The following is a 26070-nucleotide window of genomic DNA, read 5'->3' on the forward strand; positions in this document are numbered from 1 at the left end:
AAATTGGTCCTCGAAAAGGAAAAAATTGTTGGTAAGGACCACCTCGAGCATATCGAGACAGAACTCTTTTTTAGGAGAGGAGAGATCAGTGTGGGTGTTGAGGAACCTGTCTACTGCATGAATGCCCTCATGATGACCAATACTCGTGTATAAACTGGAGACATCTAATGTGACCAATAGGCAATTGTCAGGAACGCTGGGAATGGATCGTAGAATTGAGAGGAAATGGTTAGTGTCCTTTAAATATGAGGGGATTTTGGGAATATGAGGGGTCAAGATCTTCTCGAGGGTGATAGAAATGGGTGACAGTAGCGAGTCGGTGGATGCGACTATAGGGCGGCCGGGTGGAGAGGTCAGATTCTTATGGATCTTGGGCAGAGTGTAAAACACCGGAGTAATGGGATGATTGTTGGTCAAAAATTCACTTAGTTTGTCATCAATGATGGCATTCTGTTTGTAAAATTGAACCTTGTCCTGTATGAGAGTGGAAATACGGGACGTGGGATTGTGAAGTAGTGGATGGTAGGTGTTGGTGTCGCTGAGTTGTTGGCGAATTTCATTGACATAATAGGTTCTGTCGAGTACCACGATAGCCCCGCCTTTGTCGGCTGGCTTGATGATGATATTTTTGTAGTTCCTGAGAGCGGTCAGGGCCTTCCGCTCCTCAGGGGTCACATTGTTCCTCAGGTGGTAAATCCCCTTACCGATGTCTGTGGTGATAGCGTGTATATCCCTAGAGACTAGGCTGATGAAAGTCTCAATAGGGTGGTAACAACGTGGGGGTTGGTAACTACTGGGGATCCTGAGGTTAAGATCCGTAAGGGTAAACCCACTGGGGGGTGAGGATGGTATGGATGTGGACGATGACTGACTGGGTTCAGGGGTTTTGTTAGCGAAATGTGCCTTCAAGCGAAGGTTTCTAAAAAATCTGTTGAGGTCCTGCTCTAAATTAAAGGTATTGAAGGAGGGGGTGGGACAGAAGGAGAGTCCCTTCTGTAGGACTTGGGTCTCAAGGGGGGAAAGGGTCTGGCTGGATATATTGTAGACAATGTTGTCCCTACCTGGGAGCGGGTTGTGACTCTGTCTGCGCGTCCCCCGGTATTTCCGCCCCCTCCTCGTCTGTTTTTTCCATGACGTCTCGGACCTAAAAAAGACTGGGAATCTGTGGAAAAGTGATCGCTGTCGGACCCAGAAGAGAGACCGCCACCACGACGATAGTTGCGAGGTGGAGCGGACGACTGCCATTGGTATACACGATTCTTAAGATAATCTTCTTGATCCCGCAAGAATTTATCACGTTTGCGGATCTGTAGCGTGTCTCTGTATTCGGAAAGCGTAGAACCACACTTGGTCTTGAGCTCTTCAAGGGCCGTAGCGTTCAGGGTCTGAGAGAGTTGTGTCTCTATATTCTTGATATTGGCATCGATGCTGATAAGTTCCTTCTGCAGGTAGTCAATTGTGAGGAGTATAATGTCAAAAGAACATTTGTTAAGAATGCTCTCGAAGGCTTTACAATACTCAGAGTTATCTGAGAAAAGTGTGGGCCGAAGAGAGACTCTGAGTCCCCTCGGGATTCTTTGGGTCTTATAGTATTCCGCCAAAGTGGCTGCGTGCAATTCAAGAGCTGTGTTCCTCTTAGTTTCCCTTAGGTAATCACGAGTACGAATCTCGTCTGAAGGGATGGTAAGGAACTGAGTCCTAGTGGTAACCTTGGCAAGGATACTAGCGGCTTGCTCGTCATTAAAGGAGAGGACAGGGGCTTACAAACAGAATGCCATCATTGATGACAAACTAAGTGAATTTTTGACCAACAATCATCCCATTACTCCGGTGTTTTACACTCTGCCCAAGATCCATAAGAATCTGACCTCTCCACCCGGCCGCCCTATAGTCGCATCCACCGACTCGCTACTGTCACCCATTTCTATCACCCTCGAGAAGATCTTGACCCCTCATATTCCAAAATCCCCTCATATTTAAAGGACACTAACCATTTCCTCTCAATTCTACGATCCATTCCCAGCGTTCCTGACAATTGCCTATTGGTCACATTAGATGTCTCCAGTTTATACACGAGTATTGGTCATCATGAGGGCATTCATGCAGTAGACAGGTTCCTCAACACCCACACTGATCTCTCCTCTCCTAAGAGGAACACAGCTCTTGAATTGCACGCAGCCACTTTGGCGGAATACTATAAGACCCAAAGAATCCCGAGGGGACTCAGAGTCTCTCTTCGGCCCACACTTTTCTCAGATAACTCTGAGTATTGTAAAGCCTTCGAGAGCATTCTTAACAAATGTTCTTTTGACATTATACTCCTCACAATTGACTACCTGCAGAAGGAACTTATCAGCATCGATGCCAATATCAAGAATATAGAGACACAACTCTCTCAGACCCTGAACGCTACGGCCCTTGAAGAGCTCAAGACCAAGTGTGGTTCTACGCTTTCCGAATACAGAGACACGCTACAGATCCGCAAACGTGATAAATTCTTGCGGGATCAAGAAGATTATCTTAAGAATCGTGTATACCAATGGCAGTCGTCCGCTCCACCTCGCAACTATCGTCGTGGTGGCGGTCTCTCTTCTGGGTCCGACAGCGATCACTTTTCCACAGATTCCCAGTCTTTTTTAGGTCCGAGACGTCATGGAAAAAACAGACGAGGAGGGGGCGGAAATACCGGGGGACGCGCAGACAGAGTCACAACCCGCTCCCAGGTAGGGACAACATTGTCTACAATATATCCAGCCAGACCCTTTCCCCCCTTGAGACCCAAGTCCTACAGAAGGGACTCTCCTTCTGTCCCACCCCCTCCTTCAATACCTTTAATTTAGAGCAGGACCTCAACAGATTTTTTAGAAACCTTCGCTTGAAGGCACATTTCGCTAACAAAACCCCTGAACCCAGTCAGTCATCGTCCACATCCATACCATCCTCACCCCCCAGTGGGTTTACCCTTACGGATCTTAACCTCAGGATCCCCAGTAGTTACCAACCCCCACGTTGTTACCACCCTATTGAGACTTTCATCAGCCTAGTCTCTAGGGATATACACGCTATCACCACAGACATCGGTAAGGGGATTTACCACCTGAGGAACAATGTGACCCCTGAGGAGCGGAAGGCCCTGACCGCTCTCAGGAACTACAAAAATATCATCATCAAGCCAGCGACAAAGGCGGGGCTATCGTGGTACTCGACAGAACCTATTATGTCAATGAAATTCGCCAACAACTCAGCGACACCAACACCTACCATCCACTACTTCACAATCCCACGTCCCGTATTTCCACTCTCATACAGGACAAGGTTCAATTTTACAAACAGAATGCCATCATTGTGATGACAAACTAAGTGAATTTTTGACCAACAATCATCCCATTACTCCGGTGTTTTACACTCTGCCCAAGATCCATAAGAATCTGACCTCTCCACCCGGCCGCCCTATAGTCGCATCCACCGACTCGCTACTGTCACCCATTTCTATCACCCTCGAGAAGATCTTGACCCCTCATATTCCCAAAATCCCCTCATATTTAAAGGACACTAACCATTTCCTCTCAATTCTACGATCCATTCCCAGCGTTCCTGACAATTGCCTATTGGTCACATTAGATGTCTCCAGTTTATACACGAGTATTGGTCATCATGAGGCATTCATGCAGTAGACAGGTTCCTCAACACCCACACTGATCTCTCCTCTCCTAAAAAAGAGTTCTGTCTCGATATGCTCGAGGTGGTCCTTACCAACAATTTTTTCCTTTTCGAGGACCAATTTTTCATGCAGTGTAGGGGGACCGCAATGGGTTCCAACGTTGCGCCCCCCTATGCAAATATTTTTATGGACCACTTCGAGCAATGTTACATTTACTCCCATCCGCTATTCGACAGTCAGGTGACACTGTGGAAACGCTATATCGACGACATCTTCCTCATCTGGACAGGTGATGTCACATCTCTCAACTCTTTCTTCACCGACATCAACAATGCCACCAAGGATATCTCATTCACCCTTCATCATAGTGACCACTCCATCAATTTCCTCGACACCACAGTAATCATCAATCCCGACCACACCCTCTCGACAGATTTATACACTAAACCTACGGACAGAAATAGTCTCCTCCTATATTCCAGCTGCCACCCACGACATATTAAAAAGTCTCTACCTCACTCTCAACACTGCCGGGTTGACCGGATCGTTTCAGATCCTCCCACTAGGGATGTACGCCATATTGACATGGACACGAGATTTTCAGCAAGGGGTTACCCGCCTTATGTGAGACCCCCACCCTCTGCCTCAACTCCCAACTCACGAGGTCACAAACGTGTCCCCTTGTAAGTACATATCATCCGTTCAACCCACTCATTAATGGTGTCATCTTCAAGCATTGGCCTCTACTCCATCAGGCATACCCCTCTATTCCTGAATTTGATTCCCGGCCACTTATTTGCCACAAACGGCCCGACAACTTGAGGGACTGTCTTGTAAGAGCCGACATTGGCTCTTCCAGGACATCAGCTAGACAGACCCTCCTCTCATGCCAGCGCAAGGGTACTTTCCCTTGCCTGCACTGTCTTCAATGCTCGCACATCATCAAAGGCGACTCATTCACACATCCACGCACGGGTAAGAAATTCCCGATCCGTGGATATTTCACCTGTGAGTCGAATTTTGTCGTCTACCTGATCAAGTGCCCCTGCGGTCTCGGATATGTGGGTGAGACCACCCAACATATCCGAGACCGCATTAATAAACACAAGTCTACCATTCGCTGTAAATTGACCACTTTACCCATCCCAGCCCATTTCTGTGCCGCAGGTCACACTATACCACAGCTGAGGTTCCAAGTACTCGAACATGTCAAGCAACCCCGCCGTGGCGGCAATCGCATTAAAACACTTAGAGAGCGCGAGGCGTTCTGGATCCATACCCTCCAAACTTTAGAGCCACTAGGGCTCAACAGAGAGTATGAGGCCCCTCGTTAAATCTGTTATGGGTCTTCTGTTTTCTTGTTTTCATGTTCTCTTATTGTCCTATTGAGCACTATATTGTTGAAATCCTGATTTGCCATTAGGTTTCTGAGTCCTCTCCTATAGATCTATATGGTTATACATTCTTGTTTCCACTGTTTCCTGTGCATTATCACGTACTCTTATTCTCTATGTCCTTACATGTCCCCTGTCAGCTAATGATATTAACCCCCTGTCTTCTTTCTTACAGATATCGCACAACTGACCTTCTCCCATCCCTCACATCCTCCTAAAGACACACCCCCATTCACGCTCTACAGCAGGTAATCCCCGCCCTTCTAACTCACCGCCTTCTTCCCACCCATTGCCCGGCTTTCTGTCATGTGACCGCGCACGTCACAGACATGCGCACTATGTGCGTTCCACACGTGCGTCTCAGCGCACGTCACCGGAAGTCACGCACCTCCCATTTCACTGCCGACTTCCTTATAATGGCGCCGTGCGGCAGAGAATTCCACGCCGCTGCAGCCATTCTCCCTGCCACTGTGCCAGCTCCGGATCTCCACTGCAGGTAGCGCCTCTGCCCTGCACTCCCCTGCCACCACTGATGCAAATTACCAACTTATCTCACCTTGCTGCTTTGTTTTTCTAGGCGTCCATTCACCTCACATTGTGATCCTGTCACCCCTTCACCTACGGTATGTAGCACCCACCTCTCTGTTGTTGCTAACTATGTTAACCTGCTGCGCTTCTCTTTTGCCTTCTTCTCTCACTGCTCTCCATTTGTCTCTCTCACGTTCTCTCTCTCTTTTTCCTCTTTTCGTCTCCCTCTCTCCCTCCTTCCTTTCATCTTTTCTTTCTTTCTTTCTTTCTTTCTTTCTCTCTCTCTCCTTTTTTCTCTCTCTCCCTTTCTCTCTTTCTCCTTTTTTTCTCTCTCTTTCCTTTTCTCGCTCTCTCCTTTCTCTCTTTCCTTTTCTCTCTCTCTCCTTCTCTCTCTCCTTTTTTTTCTCTCTCTCTCTTCTTTTTTTTCTCTCTCTCTTTCTCTTTTTTTTTTTTTTCTCTCTCTCTCTCTCCTTTTCTCTCTCTCTCTCCTTTTCTCTCTCTCTCTCCTTTTTTTCTCTCTCTCTTCTTTTCTCTCTCTCTCTTCTTTTCTCTCTCTCTCTTCTTTTCTCTCTCTCTCTCCCTTTTCTCTCTCTCTCTCTCCTTTTTTTCTCTCTCTCTCTCCTTTTTCTCTCTCCCTCCCTCTGTTCTCCTCTCTCTCTTTTCTTTCTCCTCCTTTCTTCTTCTTTCTCCTGTTTCCTTCTCTTTTTTTCTCTCCTTGGTATTGATACTAGCTCCGGCTGTTCAATTTGGTTTTGTACAAACAACCTATCTATGTCATTTGACCATTATATCCCATGGTACATAATGTTACTTTACCTGTATTAATTGTTCTTTTTTCATGTAATTAAGAGCACACTCTGCAATACGTGTGGAACCTTACCTCTATTTGTCCATCTCCGGTTGTCCCTCGAGACCCGCATTTCCCTATTCTGACCAGTGATGTACGTTCCATCCGCAGTATTTCTTCATGAATATTTGTATATATTTCTGTGTATCACTTGTACATAATGCACTCACTATTGTTATTGTCTTCACACCTTTTCAGGCAACAACCTTGAGAAAGGCTCTATGCCGAAACGTTGGTGCTGTTGCTCTGGTTAGGTTCCTTCTGCAGTGTGTCAGTCAATAAAATCACTCACGCATATTCCCTCTTTGTCTTCATTCGAGTGCTGGGGTTCATTTTACTATACTATATGATTCTTTATCCCCATAGCACCTATATTGTGAGTGAACACAGAAAATTGATCAAAAACACAGACCGTACAACAACACTAAATAATTAAGGTGTGAGGGAATTGGTACATATCCAAAAATAATAATAGTGTGTGGGTCATATGGACGTGGTTGACCTACGGTAACATAACAAGGCACCAAGACAGAACAAAAAATTCAAGAGAAAACCGATTAAGTCAAACAGTATATCAATTTTATTATTAAAAATGATTGCCAAAATGGCAGAGAACCTAAAAACAGTGGCATCACATGTATAAATATTTTGTACAGTAGGAGCCGGTATCAAGGTACAGGTACTATATTATTCATCTGAGGCAAAAAATGGCATACAAAAATGTAAAAACTTCAGCTGAATGTTGGTTAGAATGCAATGAAAAAAGGGGGAGGGTTGGTGGAATACCAAAATGATTCAACATCAATAGTGTAGTCATATAGGGAAAAAAAACCAACAAATAACAGCCTGCACATGTATTTTGGTGTGAATGATAGTAAAGAGTGAAGGTTTAAATGAAGGAAGTGTACCAGTGAGGCATATGCAAGAACAGTTGATAACATGCATGAGGATTATAAGATCTATAGTGCAAGGGGTAACTGAGGCAAAGAATTCAGCCAGGGTTTAAGTACAAAAAAGCATATGAAGAGGATTTTTTTACCTAGACACAGAGATACCAGTGCTCGCATGTGATGCCAGCCCCGACGCGCACGTTTCGGCGTCACCTTCGTGCGCGTCGGGGCTGGCATCACATGCGAGCACTGGTATCTCTGTGTCTAGGTAAAAAAATCCTCTTCATATGCTTTTTTGTACTTAAACCCTGGCTGAATTCTTTGCCTCAGTTACCCCTTGCACTATAGATCTTATAATCCTCATGCATGTTATCAACTGTTCTTGCATATGCCTCACTGGTACACTTCCTTCATTTAAACCTTCACTCTTTACTATCATTCACACCAAAATACATGTGCAGGCTGTTATTTGTTGGTTTTTTTTCCCTATATGACTACACTATTGATGTTGAATCATTTTGGTATTCCACCAACCCTCTCCCTTTTTTCATTGCATTCTAACCAACATTCAGCTGAAGTTTTTACATTTTTGTATGCCATTTTTTGCCTCAGATGAATAATATAGTACCTGTACCTTGATACCGGCTCCTACTGTACAAAATATTTATACATGTGATGCCACTGTTTTTAGGTTCTCTGCCATTTTGGCAATCATTTTTAATAATAAAATTGATATACTGTTTGACTTAATCGGTTTTCTCTATATTGTGAGTGGTAGAGCCTTTAATCTCCAAGTATAGACAGACAGACAGACAGACAGAATAAGGCAATTATATATATATAGATATATATAGATAACAATAATTTTATATATTAGTGTATTAACTTAAAAATTGCATGTGTGGTTTTGAGAAAGATTCACTATGTTCATTCCAACTCACTTATTTCCACACTGTCCCAGTACATGGGTGTATGGAAAGGTGGAGGTTGGTGGCTCCTTCAGTCATCTTGTGTCCTATCTGTGTACGGCACAACACGACGATTCTTAATTATTTTACCTCCGGACAACCCTCTATTGATATGTCCAGGATGGACATCTCTGCGATGTGTTCCCTGGTAGTCAGGTGTGACACAATGCAAATGTGACCTCTGCAGCCGATCAGTTGCCCCCTTCAGAGCAGAGGACATTGTATCTGCCACTGTTATGGAATAGTTAAGGTTGGGGAGGCACAGCGTTGGGATCGGAAGAATGGTGTCAGTCAAGGAGGTTAATATACATTGTGGAGCTAAGAATAAGGGGTTGTCCTTTGCACTATAATAGCTATAGCCTAAGAAATCTGCATTTTTAGCCCATTTGCAAAAATGTTTACTTGTGTTTATGGTTTGTTTTTTTTTTTCTAAACCTGATAAGTGGAACGAGATGAACTACGTCAGATCTTTAATGACATTAGTAGCAGCAGTGACGGAGAGGAAGAGGAGGGGGAACGGCAAGAAGAAGAAGACTTAAACATCATTGAAACGGAAGATGATCAAAGAGGGCGTCAAAATGGGCAGGATGGGGGCACCAACCAAATAGGTGAGTGATTGAAATACAGCGGTATGTATAGTACATGTATGAGCTATGGCAGAACGCCTCTGATTAACCTGTCACCAGATTTGTCCCCTATAAGCTGCAGCCACAACCCGTAAGCCCCTATATACAGCGTTCTAGAATACTGTATATAAAAGTACAGGCCAATCTGTATAAGATAAAAAAAAAGAAGGATTTTTGTGTACTCACCGTAAAATCTCTGAGTCTTCATTGGGGGACACAGGACCATGGGTGTATGCTGCTGTGACTAGGAGGCTGACACGAAGTAGACAAAAAAAGGTTAGCTCCTCCCTAGCAGTGTACACCCTGAGCCGGAGGCGGACTTAAATCAGTTTAGTGCACAAACAGTAGGAGGAGTACCAAAACAACCATTCATAAGTCAAGATAATAACTATAACAAAGGAACCGTGCGATAAGTGGCGATAAGTGGCCTGGAAACATGGAGCACTGAAATAGGCAGGCAATCTGTAATAAAACCAAAGAACAACAGGGTGGGTGCTGTGTCCCCCAATGAAGACTCAGAGAAAGAGATTTTACGGTGAGTACACAAAAATCCTTCTTTCTTTGTCGCTCCATTGGGAGACCCAGACAATTGGGTGTATAGCTTCTGCCTCCGGAGGCCACACAAAGTATTACACTTTAAAAAGTGTAACCCCTCCCCTCTGCCTATACACCCTCCCGTGGACCACGTGCTCCTCCGTTTTATGCTTTGTGTGGAAGGAGGCACACATCCACTCATGCATTCTCATAACTTAGTTGTCGGTTGGAAGAAAAGAGGACCCCCACGGGGTCCCCGGCATGTTCCCTTCTCACCCCACTATGTCGGCGGTGTTGTTAAGGTTGAGGTACCCATTGCGGGTACAAAGGCTGGAGCCACATGCCGTCTCCTTCACCATCCCTTAGCGGCTCTGGGAGAAGTGGGATCCTGAGCGGTCATCCAATTGCTGGGACCGTGCTCCATCCGCAGCCCCTGGTGGAACCTGCCGGTTCGGAGCCTCTTCAACCCCAGGGACCGAGCCCTGCTACTTAAAGGTACTCTGTGTCCCCATTGGGGACTGTACAGGGAGCGCACCTTCTTCCCGGAAGCCGCGGTAGTTGTAAAACTGAGGAGGCAGGTGGACTTCCGCGCCGACCGGACCTGCTGGTCGGGCGCGGCCTCAAATTTAGTCCCCGGCTTCACCGCGGCCTAGTCGCGAAAATCCCGCCCCCGGGCCTGCCTGTCAGGGGTAAGGGCGGGATTACCGACATGATGTCGGACGTGACGGCTGGAGCATCCTGCATGTCTTCCTCCCCCCTCACTGACCACTGTGGAGACCCCAGACGGTACCCATTGCGGGTACGGAGGCTGGAGCCACAGGCCGTCTCCTTCACCATCCCTTATGCGGCTGGGAGAAGTGGGATCCTAAGCGGTCATCCATTTGCTGGGACCGTGCTCCATCCGCAGCCCCTGGTGGAACTTGCCGGACTGGAGCCTCTTCAACCCCAGGGACCGGGCCCTGCTACTTAAAGGTACTCTGTGTCCCCATTGGGGACTGTACAGGGAGCGCACCTTCTTCCCGGAAGCCGCGGTAGTTGTAACACTGAGGAGGCAGGTGGACTTCCGCGCCGACCGGGCCTGCTCGTCGGGCGCGGCCTCAAATTTAGTCCCCGGCTTCACCGCGGCCTAGTCGCGAAAATCCCGGGCCTGCCTGTCAGGGGTAAGGGCGGGATTACCGACATGACGTCGGATGTGAGGGCTGGAACATCCTGCATGTCTTCCTCCCCCCTCACTGACCACTGTGGGGAACCCAGACTCCCGCTCTTTGCTGGCGCCGCCCTCGGCCCCACTCCTCCCCTGAGAGCTCCGGCGGCCATTTTCTGGCATTCTGCCGGTGAGTGCTTCTCAGGGGAGCTCAGGGTGAACACAGCACCCGGTGCTGGTCCCCCAAGGGTGCCGGATACACATGTATATATTATATATATTTCTGTTAGGACATTTACCTTCAGTGGTCACTCTCCTAGGAGACAACAGTATGTCGCCCCAAGGAGCTAAGCTACTAAGGCACAGGTTTTTCTCGCGGTCTGTACCTCTTGTGGGGCTATGTTACCTGCGGGATCCACCTACCCTCACTGTGAGCAATGCTCAACTCCTGCCTTGCTTGCTCAGCCGGAGCCTCGGGCACTGGTGGGCCCCTCGGCTCATGTAGACCCCCCTGCTCCCCCTGAGCAGGCTGCAGGGACAGAGTCACCGGTGTTGGCCCTCAGTCATTTTCATATGAACAAATGGTCTTCTAAGCTCCTTGAGGCATTGCAGTCCAGACCGGACCTTTCACAGGCCCTGGCCCTGTTAGCTTGTCTCACCCGGGCCCCGCTTGGTTAGCGCCGCAGCGCGCTCCCAGGTTGAGCCCTAGGTCTCAGGCGGAGGACTCCTGACCGGACCGCAGTCCAAGACCGGCTAAGCGGTCTCGCTGGGACTCTTCCCCGACTTCCTCACGCTGCTAGGGATCCCAGCTTGAGGACTCTCAGGAAGACGAGGAGGACGGGGGAGCTCAGGGCTCTGGCCCTGACTTCACCCTTAAACTTGATACTCCTGAGGGGGACGCCTTAGTAAATGATCTTATCTCGTCCATCAACCAGGTGCTGGATCGCTCTCCTCCGCCTCCTCCTGTAGAGGAGTCGGCTTCTCAGCAGGAGAAACACCAGTTTCGGTTCCCCAAACGTACACTCAATACGTTTTTTGATCACTCTAACTTCAGGGATGCTGTCCAGAAACCCACAGCGGTCCCGGACAAGCGCTGGGTTAAACGTCACACGCGTTACCCCTTTCCATCTGAAGTCGTTAAGGGTTGGGCTCATTCTCCCAAGATGGGTCCTCCAGTCTCCAAATTGGCTGCTAGGTCCGTTGTGTCTGTTGCAAATGGCTCATCCCTGAAGGATGCCACTGACAGACAGAGCTCTTGGTGAAGTCCATCTATGAGGCCACGGGCGCGTCTTTCGCCCCGGCCTTTACAGCCGTGTGGGCTCTCCAAGCAATCTCGGCTTGTCTGAAGGAGTTTAATGCTGTCACATGGAATTTTGCTCCGCATGTTCCGTCTTTGACTCTCGGGCATCAGCCTTTTCGTCCTACGCCATGAACGCCGTCCTGGACTCCACTAGCCGCACGGCTGTAGCATATGCTAACTCCGTGGCAGTTCACAGGGCCATGTGGCTGAAGGTTCTTAACTGGTTTGCCCTTTTCTGGCGACCGTTTATTTGGCGAACGATTGGACGATATTATTAAGGAATCCAAGGGAAAGGACTCCTCCTCCTTACCCCAGTCCAAACCTAAGAGACCTCAGAAAAGAAAAATGTCCAATCGAGGTTTCGGTCCTTTCGTCCCTCCGCCAAGCCACATTCTTCTTCGTCCAGCAGGCCGGAGAAAGGCCACAGGAACTCATATGCGTGGCAGCCCACGTCACGACCCCAAAAGGCCGCAGGGGGCACTGCCTCCAAAACGGCCTCCTCATGACTCTCGGCCTCCCCTAGCCGCATCCTCGGTCGGTGGCAGGCTCTCCCGCTTTGGCGGCGCCTGGTGGCCACAAGTTCAAGACCGATGGGTGAGAGACATTCTTTCTCATGGTTACAGGATAGAGTTCAGTTCTCGTCCTGCGGCTCGTTTCTTCAGAACCTCTGAGCCCCTTCTCAGGTGGCGTGTCAACAAAGCCTTGCCGTCGCTCTGGCGTCTCTCCAGCTACAAAATAGCTTTCTCTGCAGGCAGGGGTGCAATCACTTCTTCGGAGTCAGTCACACCCCTTAAGGCGCCTCATGCACTTCCTGGGGAAGATGGCTGCAGCTATGGAGGCAGTGCCGTTTGCGAACCAAGGCGGCACTCGCAGTCGTCAAGCCTTCCAGGAAGTCCGACGGATTCTGCAGTGGGTGGAAACCACAGGCTCCACCATCTCCGCAGTTCACATCCCGGGCGTAGAAAACTAGGAAGCAGATTTTTTCAGTCGTCAGCGCGCATGGTCGCGGGGGAATGGTCTCTGCACCCAGAAGTGCTTCGAGAGATCCATCGCTGCTGGGGAACGCAGGACGTCGATCTCTCAAGGTCCCGGCTTTCATGGCACGGTCTCAGGATCACAGACCTCTGGCAGCGGACGCTTTAGTCCAGGATTGGTCGCAGTTTCGTCTGCCTTATGTGTTTCCCCCTCTGGCGATGCTGCCCAGGGTACTACGCAGGATCAGGTCCGACTGCCGTCGCGCCATTCTCGTCGCTCCAGACTGGCCGAGACGGTCGTGGTATCCGGATCTGTGGCATCGCACGGTGGGTCAACCGTGGGCACTTCCAGACCGCCCAGACTTGCTGTCACAAGGCCCGTTTTTTCCATCTGAATTCTGTGGCCCTCAACTTGACTAGGTGGCCATTGGTCCCTGACTCCTAGAGTCTTCAGGGTTATCTCAGGATGTCATTGCCACCATGAGACAAGCCAGGAAGCCAACGTCCGCCAAGATCTATTACAGGTCTTGGCAAGGCTTTCTATCCTGGTGCGCTAATAACGGCTTCCTCCATGGCCGTTTGCCTTACCCACATTCCTTTCATTCCTACAATTTGGAATGGACAAAGGTTTGTCCCTCGGCTCTCTCTCTAGGGCCAAGTATCCACGCTCTCCGTGTTTTTCTTTCAAAAGCGTCTAGCCAGGCTTCCGCAGGTCCGCACGTTCCTGCAGGGGGTCTGCCACATGGTTCCACCTTACAAACGTCCGTTGGAACCCTGGGATGTTAGCAGAGTCCTGACGGCTCTTCAAAAGCCGCCTTTTGAGCTGTTGCGGGAGGTCTCTCTTTCCCGTCTTTCGCAGTAGGTGGCCTTCCTGGTGGCAGTCACATCACTTCAGAGAGTGTCTGAGCTTGCAGCGCTGTCATGCAAGGCTCCCTTCCTGGTTTTCCCCCAGGATAAGGTGGTTCTTCGTCCTGTCCCGGAATTTCTCTCTAAGGTGGTATCTCCTTTTTCATCTAAATCAGGATATCTCCTTGCCTTCCTGTTGCCCTAATCCAATTCACCAGTGGGAAAAGGTTTTGCACTCTTTGGATCTAGTGAGAGCACTCCGGTTCTACGTGTCTCGCACGGCGCCCCTGCGCCGTTCAGATGCGCTTTTTGTCCTTGTCGCTGGCCAGCGTATGGACTCTCAGGCCTCCAAGTCAACCTTGGCTCGGTGGATCAAGGAACCGATTCTCGAGGCCTACCGTTCTTCTGGGCTTCCGCTCCCTTCAGGGCTGAAAGGCCATTCTACCAGAGCTGTAGGTGCGTCCTGGGCATTGCGGCACCGGGCAACGGTTCAGCAGGTGTGTCAGGCAGCCACGTGGTCTAGTCTGCACACTTTCACGACGCACTATCAAGTGCATACCTATGCTTCGGCAGACGCCAGTCTAGGTAGGCGAGTCCTTCAGACGGCGGCTGTCCACCTGTAAGAAGGGGCCGTTTTCGGCTCTTTTTATTGAGGTATTCTTTTACCCACCCAGGGACTGCTTTTGGACGTCCCAATTGTCTGGGTCTCCCAATGGAGCGACAAAGAAGGGAATTTTGTTTACTTACCGTAAATTCCTTTTCTTCTAGCTCCTATTGGGAGACCCAGCAGCCGCCCCTGTGCCCTTCGGGCTGGTTGTTCTTTTGGGTTATGGTCTTCAGTTCTCCGAACATCCTTCGGATTGAATTTACCCTAGACCAATTTATAAGTTTCCTCCTTCCTGCTTTTGCACCAAAACTGAGGAGCCCGTGGTCCACGAGAGGGTGTATAGGCAGACGGGAGGGGTTACACTTTTTAAAGTGTAATACTTTGTGTGGCCTCCGGAGGCAGAAGCTATACACCCCAATTGTCTGGGTCTCCCAATAGGAGCTAGAAGAAAAGGAATTTATGGTAAGTAAACAAAATTCCCTTCTCTTTAGTTTCATTGGGAGACACAGGACCGTGGGACATCCAAAAGCAGTCCCTGGGTGGGAAGAGGTAAGCACTGCGGATAGGAAGGAAAACTCCCTCCCTCGGCGGGCTTGCCCAAGAGCTGAATGCACCTACCTTGTTATCGGTGTGCTACTGCCTCCTGCAAAAACTTTTTTGCCCAAGACAGGCCTCTGCCGATGCTTGGGTGTGAATATGGTAGAACCTAGAAAAGGTATGCAGACTAGACCAGGTGGCGGTCCTGCGGACCTGGTTGGCCGACGCCTGATGCGTAATCGCCCAAGAGGTTCCCAGTGCACGGGCAGAGTGCACCTTTACTCCCCGTGGTGGAGCTCTGTCCTTTATCCAATAGGCCTCGGAAATGGTGGAACGGATGCATCTGTCAGTCGTGGCCTTGGATACCGGCATGCCCCTCTTGGAACCGGATGGAAGGATGAACAGACATCCGTCTGACGGAAAGGTGCGGTCATGGAGATGTAAATTCTGAGGACTCGCAGCAGATCCAGAGTGTGCGGGACCCTTTCCAGGTTGTGAGAAGGACCAGGACCGGAGGACGGAAAAAACAATCTCATTTGGATGGAAAGGCGAGACCACCTTGGGCAGAAGTTTGGGATCCGGCCGTAGCACCACCTTGTCCTGGTGGAAGACCAGAAAAGGGGTAAGGACAAAGAGAGCTGCCAGCTCTGACGTTCTTCGCATAGAAGTGATGGCGACGGGAAGCAACCTTTCCAAAACAGGTGGGAAAGTAAGGATCTCGTAAGGTGCAAACGGCGGATCTTGAAGCGAACCTCGCACTAGCATAAGAACCCACGGTTCTACTGAACGACGAGTACGGCGGAGCTAGATGGGTAACTCCCTGGATGAAGGTCTTGATTCGCGGGCGAGAGGAGAGAGTCCTCAAACAGAATTGACAGAGCCGACACTTGACCTTTAGGCGTGGCGAGTGCTAGACTCGCATCCAGACCTGACTTGAGGGAAGGGAGAAGGGGAGAGAAGAGATGCTCTGTTCTTCAGACCACCGGAGGAAAAAACTCTCCCCATGCGGTAGTGGATCCTCGTAGAAGATGGCGTCCTGGCCTTAATCATTGTCTGTATCACCCCTGTCGAAAGGCCTGCCTGAGCTATTACCCAGGATTCAATCGCCAGGCTGTCAAATATAGGACCTCTGAGTTCTGGTGGGAGAGAGGGCCCTGCCACAGAAGATCTGGACGGTCTGGAAGGTGTCACGGGGCGTCCACATGGAGATGAATGAGTTCCACGAATCATGCTCGTCTGGGTCACTGTGAAGCCAATAGGATGACTGGAAATCCTTCCGCCTTGAGGGTCCTGAGAACCTTCGGGATCAGGGGCAGCAGTGGGAAGAAGCACCGGGTCCTGCAGTGGTTACCTGTGTCGACCCATAGCGCCAGGTGGTCGCGGTACCCCGCGATGAACCTTGGCACCTGACAGTCGCATTGGGAGGCCACTTGGACCACCTTAGGAGTCCTTCATCTGCCGCAGATCTGGTTGAAGACTTCCCCGTTGAGGGATCATGTGCCTGAAGCGAGGCTTTCCCTAACCAGATAGGCGTCTTAAATATCCAGCGACGTCAGAACATCGCCGACTACCGTAGACGCGATCACAGAGCGGAGGGACTCTATGCAAAATGCTCGAGGTCTCACTGACTTGTTGAGAAGATTCGGGTAGAGGCCGAGACGGACCGAGCCGTCCTTGTTGGGGACCACAAGAGGTTGGAATAAAACCCCTGGAAGCATTCTGAGGGAGGGACTGGTACCACAACTCCAGATTGTAGGAGAGACTCTATGGCGACGAGGAACGCGCGAGCGTCTGGAGGGCGAGAACGGAAAAAACGTCTCTGTGGCATTGAAGCGAACTCTATTTCGTAGTCTGAGACAAAGATCTCTCTGCCCTAGGCATCTGTATTGAAGGGGAGCCAGACATGATGGAAGCGGGACAGGAGCCCCCCCCCCCACCACTAGTCTGGCGCTGCTGCATGCAGACCGCGAGTCATTTGGAGGAGCAGCGTTGAGACCTGGAGGCGGACTTCGTGGACTGGTGGGGACACGAACGCCAGGAGGGATTGGTCTTCAAAGACAGAGCCTTCCTGTTCCTCCGAGGGGAGCGTGTTTACTAAGTTGATGTGTTCTGGATGCGTTTGGCCGAAATTAGGGGAGAGAGGTACTCTTTCCTCCCGTAGTCTCGGAGGTCAACTGGACTAGCCTATCCCCGAAAGACGTTCCCCCTAAGAACGGAAGAGACGTCAGCGACCTTTTAAAGGTCGCATCCGCATTCCAGGTCCCGAGCCAGAGGGCTCGACAGATGGCCATACTGTTGATACAGGCCCGGGCCGTTCAATTGGCAGACGCCAGGGCTGCGTTGCGAAGGTACTCACCAGTTCCGGAACGGCAGAGACGGCACGGAGTCCACCCAGGACATCAGCGCCTTTGCCACCCAAACCGAGGCAAAGGATGTGCCCGCTGCTTCGAAGGCAGAAACGGGCCAACCTGTCAATGGTACAGTCCGTGGAGTCGTTGAGAGACGCACTGTTAAGAGGAGGACTGTGAGAACTATACAGGCGGGATACTGGCGGAGCGACCGGGAGTCTGCCCATTCTTTTCGGAGTCCCTCAGAGAAGGGATAATGTAAATTAATGGACTTACCGCTGGTAAACACCCTGTCCGGCAGTTGCCTGTGGTTGCTCCGTAACTCAGCGATCTCTGGATGTCCACTGAATGCATTATGGACTCGCTTCGTAAGCTTAAAGGAGACTTGGGTGCTCTGAGAAGAGACTGGGTCCACCTGTACCATCAGAGTCTGATTCACCGCTTCTACCAGGCTATCCACCATGCGCCGAACATCAGTCGCCTGCTCGGAATCCAGCAGAGGGTACATCTGAGCCATCACCCGAGAGGTCGAAGGACTCCCGGGAGGAGAGGAGTCTGGACCTGGGGATGCGGGAGAAGCCTGGGAGGACACTGAAGACGAGACCTGGCGGGTCCGCTTCTGAGCCGTAGCAGAGGACTGTGGGACGGGGCTCATTTCCACTTGAGGAGGCTGCGCTAGGCCTGTGGAGGGTAGACCGAGCGTCTGGAAGAGATGCAGAGCTTGCGGAATGGTCCGAGAAGCCTGAGCTGGGGAGTCTACGGACTGAAACAGGGATGCCGACCAGTCGGAGGAGGCGGGAAGCTGGACCCTGCAGGATCGGAGGCTGCGTGGCAGCACCTGAGGCGTCGGTGTCCTGTGGGCGCTGCGGGTCTGCATAGCAGCCTGTGCATAGCAGGACATCCTGGCCTAGGGGGAATTCACCAAGGCAAGGGGACCTGTTTGGATCGGGCGGACCAGGTTTATTTAAAAGGTACTCTCGCTGGGGCTGCTAGGCAGGAGACAAGAGAACGACCAAACTGTCGCTAATCAGTGAGAGCTATCTAGTGAGGGTTATCTCCGTAGGAGCAGAGGGTACCCAGGTCCTGTGTGCTGCCCACCAGTCCAGAGAGAAGAATCCAGGTCACACCGAAGCCAGAAGGTAAAAAAGAGAATTTTGTTTACTTACCGTAAATTCTTTTTCTTATAGTTCCGACATGGGAGACCCAAACCATGGGTGTATAGCTTCTGCCTCCGGAGGACACACAAAGTACTACACTCAAACGTGTAGCTCCTCCCTCCGGGCTATATACACCCCCTGGATGACAATCTAACCAGTTCAGTGCAAAAGCTGAAGGAGGACATCCACCCATAAGTAGAGATAGAATAAAACTCGGAATAGCCGGAACTCTGTCTACTAACAGCCGGTGAAACACACGGAACAAAAAACTGCCAACAGGCAACAGGGAGGGTGCTGGGTCTCCCATGTCGGAACTATAAGAAAAAGAATTTACGGTAAGTAAACAAAATTCTCTTTTTCTTTATCGTTCCTCTTGGAGACCCAAACCATGGGACGTTCAAAAGCAGTCCATGGGTGGGAAATAAACCAACTGAGAAGTAGGCAAAACCTAACTTCACAAATGGGCGACAGCCGCCTGAAGAATGCGTCTGCCCAAGCTCGCATCTGCCGAAGCATGAGCATGCACTTGGTAGTGCTTCGAAAAAGTGTGCAGACTGGACCACGTGGCAGCCTGACAAACCTGCTGAGCCGTAGCCTGGTGCCTGAAAGCCCAGGAGGCACCGACAGCTCTGGTCGAGTGCGCCTTAATCCCTGGCGGGGGAGGCACCTGAGAACACTGGTAGGCATCGGTGATAGCCGACCTGATCCAACGAGCTAGGGTCGGTTTAGAAGCAGCGAGACCCTTGCGCTGACCAGTGGTTAGCACAAAAAGTGAGGTGCACCGCCTAAAAACGGCGGTGCGTGACACATAGATTCGGAGCGCTCGCACCAAATCCAAAGTATGCAACGCCTTCTCAAAGCGATGCACAGGGGCCGGACAAAGAGAAGGCAATGAAATGTCCTGGTTAAGGTGGAAGGGAGACACCACCTTAGGGAGAAAGTCCGGAGACGGACGAAGAACCACCTTGTCTTGGTGAAACATCAAAAAGGGGGATTCCGAAGAGAGCGCAGCCAAATCAGAAACTCTCCTGAGAGAAGTTATGGCTACTAGAAAAACAACTTTCTGTGAAAGTCTAAACAAGGGAACCTCCCTGAGCGGCTCAAAGGGGGGTTTCTTTAAGGCCGTGAGGACCAGATTAAGGTCCCAGGGATCCAAGGGCCGCCGGTAAGGAGAAATGATGTGAGATGCGCCCTGCATGAAGGTGCGCACCTGAGCCAGTCGGGCGATACGCCGCTGGAACAAAACCGACAGAGCCGACACCTGTCCCTTGAGGGAATTGAGGGACAGTCCTAGCTGTAGACCAGACTGTAGAAAAGACAGGATGGTCGGCAAGGAGAACGGCCAAGGGGCATGGTCGGAAGAGCGACACCAGGACAGGAAAATCCTCCAAGTCCTGTGGTAAATCTTGGCCGAAGAAGACTTCCGAGCCTGAGTCATGGTGGAAATGACCTCAGAGGGAATGCCTGAAGCAGTCAGGATCCAGGACTCAAGAGCCACGCCGTCAATCTGAGAGCCGCAGAATTCTGGCGGAAGAACGGACCTTGAGAGAGAAGGTCTGGACGGTCCGGGAGATGCCACGGCACCTCTACGGACAGACGGAGCAGGTCTGGGTACCAAGCTCGCCTGGGCCAGTCCGGAGCAATGAGTATGACTCGACGGCCCTCCATTCTGATCTTGCGCAGAACCCTGGGCAAGAGCGCCAGAGGGGGAAACACATAGGCCAGACGGAACTGAGACCAATCTTGAACCAGTGCGTCTGCTGCGAAGGCTTGAGGATCGTGGGAGCGAGCCATGTAAACCGGAACCTTGTTGTTGTGCCAGGATGCCATGAGATCCACTTCCGGAGTGCCCCACTTGCGGCAGATTGATCTGAACACTGCCGGATGCAGGGCCCACTCGCCGCTGTCCACGGTTTGACGGCTGAGGTAATCGGCCTCCCAGTTTTCCACGCCTGGGATGTGGACTGCAGATATGGTGGACTTGGAGTCCTCCGTCCACTGGAGGATTCGTTGAACCTCCAAAATCGCCAGACGGCTGTGAGTCCCGCCCTGGTGATTGATGTAGGCAACCGCTGTCGCGTTGTCCGACTGAACTCGAATGTGCCTGCCCGCCAACAGGTGGTGAAAGGCTAGGAGAGCTAGAAACACAGCTCTGATCTCCAGCACATTGATCGAGAGGGCTGATTCGGACGGAGTCCAAGTGCCCTGTGCTCGGTGATGGAGAAATACTGCTCCCCAACCGGAAAGGCTGGCATCCGTGGTGAGAATCACCCAGGACGGAGTCAGGAAGGAGCGTCCCTGTGACAGAGAGAGGGGCCGAAGCCACCACTGAAGGGAGCTCCTGGTTTGTGATGACAGAGCCACCAGCCTGTGCAAGGAAGAGATCCGCTTGTCCCAACAGCGGAGAATGTCCAGCTGCAGGGGACGCAGATGGAACTGGGCAAAGGGAACCGCTTCCATTGACGCCACCATCTGACCCAGCACCTGCATGAGGTGTCTGATGGAATGACGGCGGTGCCTCAGCAGAGAGCGCACCGCCAGCCGAAGGGACTGCTGTTTGACTAAGGGCAACTTGACAAGTGCCGGCAGAGTCTCGAATTGCATCCCTAGGTACAAAAGCACCTGGGTCGGGGTCAGAGTGGACTTGGGCAGGTTGACAAGCCACCCGAACTGAACTAGCGTGGCGAGAGTGAGAGAGACACTCCGCTGGCAGTCTGCACTGGATGAGGCCTTGACTAGAAGGTCGTCCAGGTAAGGAATCACTGCCAACCCCTGGAGGTGCAGGACCGCAACCACTGCTGCCATGACCTTGGTGAATACTCGAGGAGCCGTGGCTAAGCCGAAGGGGAGAGCCACGAATTGGAAATGTTCCTTTCCGATTGCAAAGCGTAGCCAACGCTGGTGTGAAACCGCAATAGGCACATGCAGATAGGCATCTCTGATGTCGATGGATGCCAGAAAATCTCCTTGGGTCATTGAGGCAATGACCGATCTCAGAGATTCCATGCGAAAGTGCCGCACCTGAACATGCTTGTTGAGAAGCTTGAGATCCAGGATGGGCCGGAAGGAACCGTCCTTCTTGGGGACTAGAAAGAGGTTTGAGTAGAAACCGCTGAACCGTTCCCGGGCGGGAACCGGAACAATTACACCGTTGGCCTGCAGGGATGCCACGGCCTGAGAGAAGGCGGCGGCTTTGGAGCAGGGGGGGGTGGACAGAAAAAATCTGTTTGGCGGGCTGGAAGAAAATTCTATCCTGTAGCCGTGGGAGATGATATCCCGCACCCACTGATCGGAGACGTGTTGAAACCACACGTCGCCAAAGTGGGAGAGCCTGCCACCGACCAAGGACGTTGCTGGCGCAGCCAGATAGTCAAGAGGAGGCTGCCTTAGTGGCAGCGGCTCCTCCGGTCTTTTGAGAACGCGGCTTTGCGCGCCAGTTGGGTTTACGATTTTTGGCTGCGGTAGTGGACGAGGTCAAGGGCTTAGAGGATGACCAGTTAGAGGAACGAAAGGAACGAAACCTCGATTGGTTCCTGCCCTGGACAGGTTTCTTGGCTTTAGTTTGTGGCAAGGAAGTACTCTTCCCGCCAGTAGCTTCCTTAATTATGTCATCCAGCTGTTCCCCAAACAGCCGGGACCCAGCAAAAGGGAGACTCGCAAGGAACTTCTTATAGGAAGCGTCTGCTTTCCACTCTCGAAGCCACAAGATCCTGCGGATCGCTAGGGAGTTAGCGGAGGCCACCGCCGTGCGGTGAGAAGCCTCCAGGATGGCAGACATGGCGTAGGATGCAAAAGCCGAAGCTTGAGAAGTTAAGGCATCCGTCTCAGGAATAGAGTCCCTGGTGAGGGAATGCATCTCCGCCAGAGAGGCAGAGACTGCCTTAAGAGCCCACACTGCCGCAAAAGACGGGGAGAACGAGGCTCCTGCCGCCTCATATACAGACTTGGCCAGAAGGTCAACCTGGCGGTCAGTGGGATCCTTAAGAGAAGTGCCATCAGCCACAGCTACGACTGTGCGGGCTGAGATTCTGGACACCGGAGGGTCTACCATTGGTGACTGTGCCCATTCCTCAACCACCTCTGGTGGAAAAGGAAAACGGTCATCTGAACTACGCTTCGGAAAACGTTTGTCAGGACAGGCCCTGGGCTTGGTAACAGTGGTGTGAAAGCTGGAGTGGTTAAAAACATACTCCTAGGTTTCTTAGGAGAGGTAAACTGGTGTACCTCTACCAGAGAGGCTTGTTCCTCTGACTCTTGTGGGTTGAGGTTCAGAACGGAGTTAATGGATGCAATCAAGTCACTGACATCCGCATCACCCTCAGACAAGTCAATGGGGTACATAGAGGTAGCGTCTGAGCCCACAGTTAACGAGTCCTCCTCGCCCTGCACCTCGGCTCGTGAATCAGAGCCGTGGGACGAGGAAGTAGAAGGGTCCCTGCGTCTCCGTTTAGGGGGACGGGGTCCTAGGACATGCTCTGAGAGCTCTGCAGAGCTCGGAGCAGCAGAGGCACCCTGAGAAGGGGGCTGATGCATGGACAGCAGTGTCCGGGACAACTGCCCCATGGAGTCGGCAAAAGACTGGGAAATAGCTTGTGAGAAGGACGCTACCCAAGCCGGGGGTTCAGCCACCGGAGCCGGAGCAGCCAGAGGGACCCCTGAGGAGGCTCCAGGCTGAGACACAACCATATTAGCACAGGCATCACAATGTGGGTATGTGCTTGGCTCTGGCAGAATGAGCTTACAAGCAGTGCATATAGCGTACATGTTTGCAGCCTTGCTTCGGGTGACAGACATGCTGCTGAGGTGGCAGCTCTGCAGCAAGAATACACTCCTGTAGAATGCCCTGAGAGTGTATAATAAAAAGCCCACAACCAGAGGTTGTGGCTTACCAGCCCGCTCTCTGTGTGCCCTCCGGATTCCACAGCTCCAAGCCCCAGTGAAGCGTCAGCCTTCCTAAACAGCAGCAGCTGCAGCATCCAGCGCCGTCAGTGTAGAACGCTGAGAAAATGGCGCTGGGAGGAGGAGGGGGGGCGTGTATTAGCCCAAGAGCGGGAAAACGGAGGGCCAGGGAGAGATACAGGGGAGGAAACATCTCCCCAGAGAGGAGTGTCCTCCCCTGCTGGCCGAGCGGTGGGCGGCGCCACGCTATGCATACTGTATGCATGACATGCAGAGGAGCCGAAACCGAAACTAGGCCCAAACTGAAGCCGGGGCCTAGATTTTAAAGTGCGGCCGACGAGCAGGCACCTTCGGCGCGGTTCTCAGGGGAAACCCCCAGAACCGGCCGGAAATTACAGTAACGATACAACACATACTGTCCCCCTAGTAAAAAATACCCGGGACCCCTGAAAAACGTCTCAATACTTAGCTTTGAGACGCAGGGCCATGTCCCTGGAGAGGGGGGTAAATGCTCCTTCCAGCAGGGACCAGACAGGGCTGCGGATGGAGACCGGTCTTCTGCAAGCAGAGAGGACCGTGACGGCTCCCACTTCAACCCAGAGCCTCTAAGAGGATGTGAAGGAGCGCGGCATGTGAAGGCTCCAGCCTTATAAGTCAACCTTAACAGCACCCCGACAGAGTGGGGTGTGAAGGGACATGCCGGGAGTCCAGACTGGACCCGCTTTTCTTCCATATCTTTAAAATTAAAATAAAAATGAAAAAATATCAGAGAATGCAAGTGTGTGTACCTCCTGAAACACAAAGCATTGAACTGGTTAGATTGTCATCCAGGGGGTGTATATAGCCCGGAGGGAGGAGCTACACGTTTGAGTGTAGTACTTTGTGTGTCCTCCGGAGGCAGAAGCTATGCACCCATGGTTTGGGTCTCCCATAAGGAACGATAAAGAAAGAACAGCGCGCTGCTGCCTCATACGTAGAAAAAGGGTTGAGACCCCATGGATAAATGATCTAAAGGGGGTTGTGTGGTGGTACACATATCAAATCTGTTTGCCAGAGCAGTAGCTTTCTCCAGAGGGCGATTCTGGCATTACAATTCATGCCCGGTTCTGACTATTTAAACTCCTGGGAAACTGGATCAGAACCAGGAAGCCATCATTAGAGCATATAAGGGGAGCCTCCAAGGACTCCCAGACCTCTACAAGACACATTTACACTCTGCCTTACATCCACATAAAGTGACAGATTAAAGCTAATCTACCTGTGTAGCAAAGCTTATAGTTCTCAAGACCTCATCATATGAGAAAATGAGGCCATTTCAAAAGTACCTAGAAGCAACTCTGCTAATAGTTAAGCTGTGCTACACAGGCAGACCGGGAGGCAGAACAAGATGGCGATGGGACACTGGAGTTGGCTGGGGGAGGGGCCGTGTGAGGGCGGGAAACAGGGCATCCACCGCCCACACTGTGATGCCTGGAGGCTGAGCGGTGGGTGGAGTCGGGGGCGGAACAGCCGGCGAGCCAATAGCGCTGCAGCATGGGGCGTGGCTGGGTCGCAGGGAGACTAGGCCGAGACCGGGGCCTAAATTTTCAGGCGCCTGAGGGGGAGAAGGTAGGGGAGAGACGGTCCTACCTGACATCCGCGGCGCTGCTCCAGGGATGGTCCGGTGTGCAGGCGGAAGGCTCTGCACTTGCCTTTGTGCAGCGCACACCTGAAGGTAAGGCTGCGGGCTCCAGGGACGCAAGGAGAGGCAGAGAGGTGGATGCCGGGTGGGGGGAGGGAGCTCCTCTGTGACTGTAGGCAGCGGTGCGGGCCCCATCCGAAAGGTGAAACGCTGCGGGGGTCCAACCTCTGTAGCTTGTCCCGGTGCACCCTTTGGGGGTAATACTGCAGGGTGGATCAGGGGTGCCCATGTAGGATCTGCCCCACATGCACTCCTGGGAGTGGTACCACGGGAATGGACTGGGGAGAGGGCCCGACATCTCAAACCTCTGCGACCCTGGGGAGTGGTACCCACAGGGCTGGAGGGAATAAGGGTGAATATAGGCGACACCTGCAGAAACAGAGAAGCAGGAGAATGAGAGCGATGAGCGTTGCCGAGAAAAAATGAAAAATACGCAAGAAAAATATGGCTGAGGGGAGCCGAGATGGCCCACATCAGCCTCCTACGACGCTAAGCAAAAAACTGATTTAAGTCCGCCTCCGACTCAGGGTGTACACTGCTAGGGAGGAGCTAACTTTTTTTGTCTACTTGGTGTCAGCCTCCTAGTCACAGCAGCATACACTCACGGTCCTGTGTACCCCAATGAAACGAAAGAGAAAAACGCTTTTATTATACTCCCCTGCAAACTGTCTGATCCGATGGGTGTCGCTGGTCTCAGTCCGGTGCCTCCTATCTTCTTGCAATTGCTGTCCTCCTTCCCTGCTTCGCGTGGATGATGCGTCCTAAGTCATCCATTGTGCTTTTGCACATGTGCACGTCTCTGTCCTTCTGAGGGCAGATCAAAGTATTGTAGTGCGCATGCGCGGACGTTCAATGACCTTTTCCCACACCTGCGCATTACAGTAAAATTAAAAATACATTATAAATACTTCCAATCACTTGTAGCAGATCTCATGTGTTTCTGAATAAGTATTTTATTTCTTTTCAGTATTAGAATTGCAGAAACAGGTTGAAAATTTACAGAAGAAACTGCGGGAGACTCAAGAGAGAAGGAAACGTCAGGAAGAGCTGATTATGAAGGTGGAGAATGTTGCTCTAAAGGTAAGGAAACAGCAGGGCTGCATCTATTGGATATCCTGGATCAATGTAA

The 26070-nt window shown here is 51.4% G+C and overlaps 2 protein-coding genes across 2 annotated transcripts in view; one reads left to right on the forward strand and one right to left on the reverse strand.

The window, feature by feature from the left end:
• LOC142251354 (thymosin beta-15A homolog) overlaps nt 1-26070 on the reverse strand; it is a 184362-nt gene that overhangs the window by 118104 nt on the left and 40188 nt on the right. The window lies entirely within an intron of this gene.
• TAF7L (TATA-box binding protein associated factor 7 like) overlaps nt 1-26070 on the forward strand; it is a 76174-nt gene that overhangs the window by 47271 nt on the left and 2833 nt on the right. Inside the window, exons 7-8 of the mRNA XM_075324059.1 lie at nt 8732-8896; nt 25909-26021. Of these exons, the coding sequence (XP_075180174.1) occupies nt 8732-8896; nt 25909-26021 (278 nt within the window). The remainder of the gene's footprint in view (nt 1-8731; nt 8897-25908; nt 26022-26070) is intronic.

The sequence above is a fragment of the Anomaloglossus baeobatrachus genome, chromosome 9 (assembly GCF_048569485.1).
Source record: "Anomaloglossus baeobatrachus isolate aAnoBae1 chromosome 9, aAnoBae1.hap1, whole genome shotgun sequence".
NCBI lineage: Eukaryota > Metazoa > Chordata > Amphibia > Anura > Aromobatidae > Anomaloglossus > Anomaloglossus baeobatrachus.